At 42.1% G+C, this 10661-nt stretch overlaps 1 protein-coding gene across 1 annotated transcript; it reads left to right on the top strand.

Annotated features, from left to right (window-relative positions):
* The first annotated feature begins 494 nt into the window (after positions 1 to 494).
* Positions 495 to 10329, top strand: LOC311604968 (uncharacterized protein). Its single transcript, XM_084795243.1, has 4 exons — positions 495 to 609; positions 6616 to 6742; positions 6936 to 6996; positions 7492 to 10329. Exons 1-4 carry the CDS (start codon positions 607 to 609, stop codon positions 8801 to 8803), a joined length of 1503 nt encoding a protein of 500 aa, XP_084651369.1. The 5' UTR covers positions 495 to 606; the 3' UTR covers positions 8804 to 10329.
* Positions 10330 to 10661: the final 332 nt, after the last annotated feature.

Raw genomic sequence — 10661 nt, 5'->3', positions numbered from 1 at the left:
GCCTCTGAGAGATTACACCATGCCACAGACATATGTGGAGCAAACCAGATCTGGGGGAGGGGCGGAGTGAAGTCCTGGGGGAAGGGATAGAGGCAGACAAGTGGACGTGTAGACAGGAGGACAGACAGGGAGCAGAGCCATTAAGGGCAAGATGGTTGCATAAAGGACAGAGGGCCATCACAGGGACAGCTAGAGAGGGCCTAAGACACAGAGCTGGTATGGATGGCAGGTCCTTTTAAGAGACAGCTGGCTCCCCGCACATGGTGGCCAGCGCAGGTGATTACGTAAGACGTTCCTAGGTCGCTGAGAGTTTGCTAGCGGAACTGCTTGTACAGTGACAGACTAGCTTTTACTGCAATGGCAATGTCTGCAGGTATGGGACAGGTTTGTGTCCTAGATGCTCTGTCCCCAAAAGATGTTTCTGTCACTCAGCCGGCACTAGCCAATCAGGGTCTCCAGCCGGAAGTGCGAGTAAGAATGGGGAGGGCACTTCCGGTGGGGGATCCTGCTAGCTGGGCTGAGGGACCTTCTCGTGGTCCTGTGTGCTGAGCTGTAACCCGCTGAAGCAAACTGTGTGGAGAGCTTGGCGAGCTGGGCATCCGCGCCATGGTGAGCGGGGGCTGCATTTCCCGCGCAGGGAGGAGCCTAGGGAGCCGGGGTGCGGTTGGTCCCGGGGTGCAGGAACCTGTGGCCTGACTTGGCGCCGCAGGGGAAGCCAGACCGCTGAGTGAGGCAGTGCGCATGCGCAGAGCATGGAGCGCGCAACCCTCGGGTGAAAACATCCCTGTGGCTGCAGTGAAAGGAGCAACTGCTCTTCTTGTCAGTGGGGAAGGCAGATTTGCTGACGTGCAGAGCGCTAGCTATGTTAGTGTCTTATAGCAGTTGACATTCAGGTGTAGGATCGGTCTGCAACTAATTCTTTGCAGGAAATCGGTGTTATGAACGCATTTGTATGTAGATGCCAAGGTAGCCCGTTCACGGGTGTTGGTAAGGCCAGACTTACTGGGTCTTCTGGCCTCATTCGTCAACATTTAGTCTATTTTAATTGTGCTTTCATTGTTTCTTGGTTTGATCTCATGTTCTGCTGATCTCTCCACGGCCACCGCGGTCCCGAGTCAAGGGTGAGCGACTGCGGATTTAACACACACACACACACACACACACACACACACACACACACACACAATAACACAGCGGGTCCTCCACGCTAAGAGAGCAGTAGCAGTGGCGGCAGCAGCAGCAACAGCAGCTTTTATTCAGTGTTCAAAGAGCCTTCTTATGGCAGCAAAACAGGAATGGCACTCGCAGGTGAAATCCATCAAGAGGTGATGCGCACAGGGGGAAAAGTCCGGAGGAAGGAGGGGAGGGGTGCGTTCTCAAAGCAGTAAACATGACTAACTAACCAACACAAACACAGACACGGAACCTGCTAGAAACGGGACGTGAAACTGCAAGACAGGCAGGCAGCTCAGTCGGGCCTGGTTCCTACACTGTGGAACTGGGACCTTCCAAAGCTAGAACTTCTTATGTTTTGTTTTTTTGTTTTTGTTTTTGTTTTTTGTTTTTTTTTTAATCATCTATGTTCTACTTTTTAAAAGAAGATGCATGGTTTAAGAGTCCTGGTTTCTCCCTCTATGTGTTCAGCGCTGCTCCAGCCATATATGTGGCAGAGTCTGGTCCCCAGTGAGGACACAGAGAGTTGATTGCATGAGTCCATGATGATGAAGGCTGGGTTTCATTCTGAGACAAGATGTTAAGTTACGTGAGCATCGACACACCTGCCATGAATATCTGCATTTAGGGAGTGTAAGAAAGGAAACAGTGACTGAGAAGTGTAGAGAAAAATAATCATGTACGCCCCTTGAAACTGAATCCCCACTTGGTGTTTACCTGGCCAGCTTTCAGGGTTGCTGTCCTTGCAAAGGAAATGTGTGTTCTCTGCCATTGTGTGTTGAGAAGATATAATTTGTCGTTTGATTTTACAAGATGTCACAGTCAAGAGACTGCCTTAGTGTCAGAAGAAACTTTGATCATTTCAACAGTGTTGGGACTGTGACATAATATGGGGATCTTTGAGGTTAAGGATGGCACATTCATCATTATTGGTTCACTGTGAGCCTGCCGTGACCTGTGTGAAAAATGTGATGAGTTTCATGAAAAGTTTCCCAGGATTTATCATGTATTTGCACATTTGTTTCTGGTTTTTAGTCTTCGTTGGGTGCTTATGGTACCTTGAGGAGGAGGAGGATTCTTTCTGTCTAGGTTAGTCTCTGGGAATGGGCTGTGGGTGTTTGTACGCTCACCATATTTGACTTCTCTGTGTGGTTGGACCTTAAGAGGCACCATTTCATACAGTCACACCGTCACCACCAATTCAGTCTGTATCCTTCAATGATGCACAGCAAATTAGACGCTGTTGTGTCACGGACCACCGAGGGGGCTTCCAGCCGTGGAGAGCAAGGGTCTTAGGATGTCAGGTGGGGACGGATTCAGCGCAGCAGACAGACACGAGCACAAGGGAGGTTTAATGTTGTTGTCAAAATCTTTACTTGAGCACAGTGGTTTATACAGTCTTGACAGGAATTTTTGTTAGCTACAAACCACAGTTTAAGAGATACAGATTAGGTTACAAAGTGTAAAGTACAGCCATAATCAGAAACTAAAAGTTCAACAGGGTCCTCTGGCTGTGTACAAGGGCCAGAGACAGACTGCGGTTAATCACCTCAGAAGGTGGCATGAGCTTTTTTTTAGAATTTGTAGTTAGCCAGGCAAAGCTGGCTCTTTTTTCAGGCATGTTATTATCAACAGCTTTTACCCATGAGAGAAGTACAAGTTTGTACGTCTGTAGCCCATACTTAGATAAAGTTGTTATATTTTTTTTACACATTTTAATATTTTTGGTAGTCTTATATATTGTAAACCAAAACAACCTCATGGGGTGTCATACTTTATTACCACCTTGGTGAGTTGTGTAATTATGTCATTTGTTGTTGTAAAAGTGTACCATGGAGGTTTGGCCCTTAAGACTTTTTTTTTAGGGACTCGGGTGGTCTTAATATCTTATCTTTTTACTATTTTTAGTAACCCATTGTGTTAAATTTTTATCATACACTTTTATATATGATAATGGAGGCTAGGGAGGGGTTTTTAGCGCATATGGTCTTTTGTATTTGGGTCTTTGTCACCATTTTTTTTTAAATCTAGTCTTAAGTTTTATTTTTTGTTTTACTGGGAACTCTCGGGACTGTTTCTTTCTTTCTTTTTTTTGTTATCTTTACATCTTTGGATATGTCTTTTTTTTTTTAAAGAATTTTTTAGCCTATACTCTAGCTGTTGTCATTTGTCAAGTGTCTCTTGTACAGTCGCATTTTTTTTTGTATCAACTGTATAAACACCTTTACCCCCAAGGTGTAGTTTTATTTACAGTCATGTTTTTGGTAATGTTTAATATGAGACGTTTAGCTTTTTGTAGAACTACTTTATCCACGGCCACCATTGGTTCATTTCCCGATGGACTCACGTCAGGTTTCTCAGTTACTGAGATGTTCAGAGGGTAAGAACGGCCTTGCCCTGGAGGTGAACTTAATAAGAATGCGTGAGTGATTATAGAGCAAGGAAGGAGGAAAAGCAGAAGTAGGCCAATAGCCAGGCTCTGTACACCCAGGACTCGGGATGCTCGTCTCAACAAATACCTGGGCTTCTGCCAGGGACCCTCTCGAATCTGGTTCCCCATCACCTGATCGATGTCGGAGCATCCTCCGAGCCGATAAGGTTGCATGTCACACAGACTCTAGCGCGGTGGGTGTGGCACTATTGTTTTCCTTGTGAAGCCATGTTACCAGCCTGATATATTGGTGTTCATATTTTTGTCTTACAGAATTAAAGTTTTCTACATGTCTTGCATTTGTTGTTGTGCTGAGCTTTACCCACATCTTGACTCTTGGCCTTTGCAAGAGGGTATAATTTTTTAGACCCGGGAGGCATGCACGCATGTCATTAGCACTGATCTTAATAATGATTGGATTGCAGATGTAGTCTATTCTTCCCGCCCTTCTGAATGTTTTTTAGTTTTCTTAGCTTTTAAAATATGTGCGTGACCATTTTGCCTATGTTTATGGATGTGAACCGTGAGAAAGCCTGGTGTTCACTGCAGTCAGAAGAGAGCATGGGATTCTTTTGGCCTGGAGTCAGGCATGGTTGGGAGCTGTGAGGTGAGGGCTGTGGATTGATCCATGTCCCCTGCAGATGCTACTTGTGGTCTTCATGGTAGCATCCCCTTTATATGGGCTGTTGGTTTTTGTTGGTGTTGATTTACTTTCTGAGGATAATCTTTTACATCGTTAATCTTTTTGAGAAATCTTTGCTGTGTCAGTCAGTAACTAATCAAAAATTCATGTTTTTCATAAGAAGATCATATTACCTTAGAGTTTATACAGGGTCTCTCCAATTTTGTGATAGACAAGTGTATTCCTGGAGAGACTGTTTTAAGTCTTTTGAAGAATCTGAAATGAGCTTCTGTGTGCTCTATATCTTGTTTTGTTTTCTTTGAAGCGGGGTCTCATTATGTACCTTTGGCTGTCCTGAAAATGACTACTTAGACCTGCTTGGCCAGAATACCATGGAGATTCACCTGTCTCGGCTTCCTGAGACCTGAGATTATAGGGGCGTGCCAGCACTCCCATGGGTTTCACCGTTTTCATAGTTAGTAATTTTGACACAGTATTGCTGATGTGTCCTCAATAATGCTGCCGTGTTTCCATGTCTCTTTGTATGTGTTAGCAGCATTTCTTCTGCAACGGGAGATCCTAGTCAGTATGCACAGAAATAAATGGCGCACTTCTATTTCCTTCTAAATGAGTTAGCGATTGCATCTGAAATCATGTGACATGGAATTAGTATCCAGAGTGGGTGGTTGTCTTCTACTTGCCACCTGTGTGAGACCACAATAGCATACATAAGTACCGCAGGACAGCAGTGTGGAGGACTCACACAACACACCCATCACCTTAGCCCCTGTAGGAGCCAGTTCCCATATGTGTGAAGAACAGCTCACTCCTGAGGTCCCAGATCCTCAAAGGCTCCAGTGTTACAGTCTCTTATTTAAGAAGTCTTTTGTGGGGTTAGCATGAATATAGGAGGAGATGGTCCCTCCTGCAGGGCCAGGGAGGTAGACTAACCCCCCACCCCCAACCCCCACCCCTGCACATACACAGCTAAAGAACAGAGGAACGGTTTCCATGGTTTCAAGCAGAGACAGTGGAGTCTTCCAACCATATGTCTTACCGCATAGATTGTATTGTGGATGCCAAGAGTTATCATCCACTTGTTTCTCTCCTTCTCCTCAGTCTCCAGGGACAAGCTGTTGCTAGGTCCCTCTGTATCCCAGTGGAGTGTGGTCTGGGCTGTGATCAGACAGGTTGTTGATGCTGCATGTTGCCTCAAATTTACAACGTTCAGATTTCAACTTGTTAAAATAAGTAAATCAATAGGTAAAATAGGTTTAGTAGCCTTATGTGTCCCTGCAACACAGTCAGAAATCCATCTTTCAGATGGCATCAGCTACAATAGTAACACTTAAGCACACTGAGAAGCTGGTTCATGGCTTCCATCCTACCTGATCCAAGGTTTTCCATGTCCCCTGAGGGAACTGGGTAGGGACTGAAATAAGTGATAATACCATGCTAAATGAAGAACAAAGGACTAAGCTCTATACAATACATCCAGTCAGTGGCACAGGGGCTACTCTTGGGTCATGCAAATATATTGAGAAAAAGATCAATTACAGGGGCAGAAATTAATGAAGCTTGTCGGATTTGGCAAAAAAAAAAAAAAAGCTCTGGGAAATTCAGATGGCAGCCATGTGCTGAAACAGAGGCAGCAACTATCAGAAAGTGTAGGATTATTACTGAGAAGGCCACCCTTTCCTGTTTTGACATACAGAAGATGTGTAGCAAGGGTACTGCAGCACCCAGCAAAGTGTATAACTGTGGGAGGAGAAGGAAAAGTGATTCCTGGTGCAAAAACTACAACTTTATACAAAACCTGCTGCTGCTTGGCTACAGTGAGGCAGCGTCCACTCCAAGCTACAACTTCTAATGGTGCCAGCCGTGTTCTAGTTATCCTAGAAAGAAGAAAGATGCAAACGTTCAGGGTCTGGGTTTCTTCCTTTGTGTGTTCAACAGCATTTCAGCCATAGGTCTTGCTGGACTAAAGACTAGATCTTAATGTTGTACACATATCATACGCCTCTGCCCCGTGAACTCTAGCATTAAAGGGGAGCATCACCATGCCCATCTTTTCCCTATGGTGTTGAGGATAGTAATTTTGGTACAATTTTGCCAATGTATTCTCAATAATAATGCTCTCCATTTGCATGTGTCTTTGTATATGTTAGTAGTCATTTCTCCCTACATGCCCTATCCTAGTCACTGTACACGGAAATGAGAGTTGGGATGTTTCTTTTGTTTCCTCCGAATATGAATGGGTGATTGCATATGAAATTCTGTGACATAAAACTAGTATAGTATACAATAGTAAATATATTTCAATGAAGTGTACAGTTACCATGCTATATATATACCTTATATATGCATGCATATATTTGGTCTCCTTTAGGATGCAGTGACCTTTGAGGACGTGCATGTGAACTTCTCTCGGGAAGAGTGGGCTTTGCTGGATCCTTCTCAGAAGAATCTCTACACAGATGTGATGCTGGAAACGTATTGGAACCTCACTTGCATAGGTAATGACATGAATTTTCCTTCACTTCTTAACTGGATAAAGCTTTTTAAGAGATTGGTGCTTTATGTGTGTTTGATTGTTAAAGAGGAATAATGGGGTGAATAAATCAGGCATTGTTCTAAGGTTTACTGAAGATAATTATTTAAATTTTGCATAATATCCAGTAATGCACATTTTCTGGTACTGTATTATAGGCTACAAGTGGGAAGACCACAATATTGAAGAATGTTTTCGAAATTCTAGAAGACAGAGAAGGTAATTTTCTTATGCACCCAGACATATCATTTTACAACACCATACACCTCAATGTCAGATAGCAGCTCCTTAGTGTTTGCATAGTGTTTCTGTAAGAAACAAGAATGGGAAAAAATTTTAGTCACGGGAACCATTTTGTAGAAGAACCATTTTGTGGTGTCTGTCCACCTAGTTTTACAACACTGAATAATCACAGAAGGTATGGACATTAATTAGGGTATTAGTGCATGTCCAAGCCCTGCTATAAGGAAAAAGTCCACAATGAAGTTAGTCTTTTTTGTTTGTTTGTTTGTTTGTTTTTTTTTAATGAAGCTAGTCTGTCTTACTCATATGATTGTAGGGAATTACTGCAGTTTAGTGGTAGGGGAAATTTGTCAAGAGGGCTGTTGTGGGTGAGAAACTTGAACCCGCATCCCACAAGTCTATGAGAAACAGAATGTTAACCAGTGTGAATGGGATGTAAATATCGTTTGCTTGTTATTCTCCCTTTCATAGATATATCACCTCTCCCTCTGGATACAAACCATGTGACCCTAAGGGCTATGGAGAGAAGCAGTGTACATCTCTCTCCTTCAGAACATTTAGAAGCCATGTAGTCGTCCCCACTATGAGACGACCAGATGAATGGAATAGAAGTTTACAAGTCCTTGGTGTTCCAGGTTCAGTGGGAATTCAACAAAATACTCACATTGGAGAAAAGCCCTATGAGTGCAAGGAATGTGGAAAATCTTCTGTGTGTCTTGGTTCACTAAGGACATGTCATGTGACTGACATTTTAGGAAAATATTATGAATGTAATCATTGTGGTAAAGCCTTTGCATTTCCTAGTGCTCTTCAAAGGCATGAGAGAACTCATAGTGGAGAGAAACCATATAAATGTAGTCAGTGTGCTAAAGGCTTTCAACTTAAAAGTCATCTTCAGAGACATGAAAGAATTCATACTGGAGAGAAACCCTATAATTGTACTCAGTGTGGTAAAGCATTTTCATCTAAGAGTAATCTTCAAAGGCATGAAAGAATTCATAGTGGAGAAAAACCCCATGTATGTACTCAGTGTGCTAAAGCCTTTACACATAAACATTATCTTGATATACATGAAAGAATTCATACCAGAGAGAAACCCTATAAATGTAATCAGTGTGCTAAAGCCTTTCAACTTAAAAGTCATCTTCAGATGCATGAAAGAATTCATACTGGAGAGAAACCCTACACATGTAACCAATGTGCTAAAGGCTTTCAAAATAAGAATCATCTTAAGATGCATGAAAGACTTCATACTAGAGAAAAACCCTATAATTGTACTCAATGTGCGAAAGCCTTCACATGTAACCGTTATCTTCAGAAGCATGAAAGAATTCATACTGGAGAGAAACCCTATAATTGTACTCAATGTGGTAAAGCCTTTTCATCTAAGAGTAATCTTCAAAGGCATGAGAGAATTCATAGTGGAGAAAAACCCCATGTATGTACTCAGTGTGCTAAAGCCTTTACACATAAACATTATCTTGATATACATGAAAGAATTCATACTAGAGAGAAACCCTATAAATGTAATCAGTGTGCTAAAGCCTTTGCACGTCAGAGTCATCTTCAGCTGCATGAAAGAATTCATAGTGGAGAGAAACCCTGGAAATGTAATCAGTGTGCTAAAGCCTTCGCATGGAAGAGCGATCTTCATAGTCATGAAAGAAGTCATACTGGAGAGAAACCCTATAGTTGTATTCAGTGTGGTCAAGCCTTTTCATCTAAGAGTTATCTTCAAAGGCATGAAAGAATTCATAGTGGAGAAGAACCCTATAACCAATAAAGCCTCTGCACATTGCTGTCATCTTCAAAACCATGAACGAGCTCATACTGGAAAGAAACCCTATGAATGTAATCAATGTAAATGCAATTACATGTCTCCTTACTCTTGAAACCCATGAAAGGATACATACTGGAGAGGAACCCTATGAAAGTAGTCAATGTGTAAAGACATTACATGTGGCTGTACTCTAAAAACCATAGAAGAATTCATAGTGACAAAAATAATCCCCCCAGGAACCTACTAAATGTGGTGTAGCCTTGCACACCAAACTGACCTTCTACACGGAGCACTCTCACTGGTCCTTGAGTAATATAAGTAGAACCATTTCATCATACAAAAATGGTGCCTCCTTTTCAAATAGTTGATGTAGTGACATTAAGAAATTAGCAACACAGGACATCTGGTACAGTAAAATCAACCTGTGCCAATGCCAAGCCTCTGAAGGTGCTGTTGGTCAGTGTTCCAGTGCTTGGACGTCCTCCACTGACCCTTCACTGCCCTAGGTGGAAATTCACTACATGACCTTGGCTTGTGTCCTTGACATGTTTACTATCTGATTTCCTTGCTCTTAAGGGCCCCTCACCCCAGGCTAAGGCTATGGTAATTTAACAATTCTTATAAAAGCTGGTGTTTATAAGGATAGCACCAACGGTAATTCCCTGGGCAAACGAGTCACACAAAAACATTGAGCCTTCCATAGAATACATTACTTAAGTGGTATCAGTAAGCATGAAACACAGAATCTGGGAGAAACCATTAAAGAAGAAAAACCTAGGGAAATTGCAGGAGCTGACAAACTACAGCTGAATCAGTAGGTTTGTCTGTTACTCTTCCTGTGCATGACCAGTCTCAAGATAACAGAAAAGACTTTGATTATACAGTTAATGACACTTACTGTACTCTCCTGAAGGGAAAGCAAGCAGTATTAGGAATCCTGGTGTTTTCTCTTTTACAGGATTGTAATAAAGATAGGGATCATATTGAAACAAGTGTTTATGAGAAAGACAAAGAAAAAACATACAGGCTCAGTGAACTGCTTGGCTTCCTGAGCAGATTTGTCAGATCAGGACTTTTCTGGTATTGTAGAAAAATGAAGAGTTTCCTTGCTTAAACAACACTTGTATGTTGGTAAAAAGGCTGCATGGTGCTTGAAAAGTCAGAGGAAAGGATGGTGATCCTATCTAAAAGAAAATAGAGGAGGAAAATATGGAGACTGAGTTGGACTTCCATAGAAAGATCAGGGAGTCATTATAGAAACTTTATAAAATAAATGAGAATAAGGTTGATATAAGGTAGCATAAAATAATTTGTGACCATTACCTAGCCAAACCAGATAGAGCCCTTTTTCCTAGCATTTCTTTAACTACCAGTCTTTATGACACCTATTTTAGCTGAAAAGAAACTGGTTTATCACAATGTTAGTTTGTAGTTCTCATGCGACTTGCCCTTTGTTCACTTTGTTTTTGTGTGTGTACACAATCACTGGAGATTTAGGAAACATGTACTGTGAGGCTGTTATGTAGTCATGGTTTAATGTTTTGATTTTGTGTAAAATAAAGTCTTAAAATAACAGAGGATTTCAGAGCTGCATCAAGCCATACTGAGATGTGCTTCCTCTCTCTCCCTCTAAAGACAGGAGCAGGTGTCCCACGTCTTACTCCTTTGCTGCTACTCTGTATCCACCACCCACTTCAGGCCCTGTCCTCACCCGGAGCTGGACTCCCAGTATATGCAAATGAAACTGACATTGATGTTGTCATTTATTAATTTTCGATGATATTATTATATTCTGTGAGCTAAATACTTGTTCTTAACTTTATCTGAGAAACACAAATTCCAGAGGATTGTTTCAGGGAAT

This window comes from Acomys minous (assembly GCF_964271855.1).
Source record: "Acomys minous genome assembly, chromosome: 9".
NCBI lineage: Eukaryota > Metazoa > Chordata > Mammalia > Rodentia > Muridae > Acomys > Acomys minous.
This window is presented reverse-complemented; position numbering and strand designations above follow the sequence as displayed.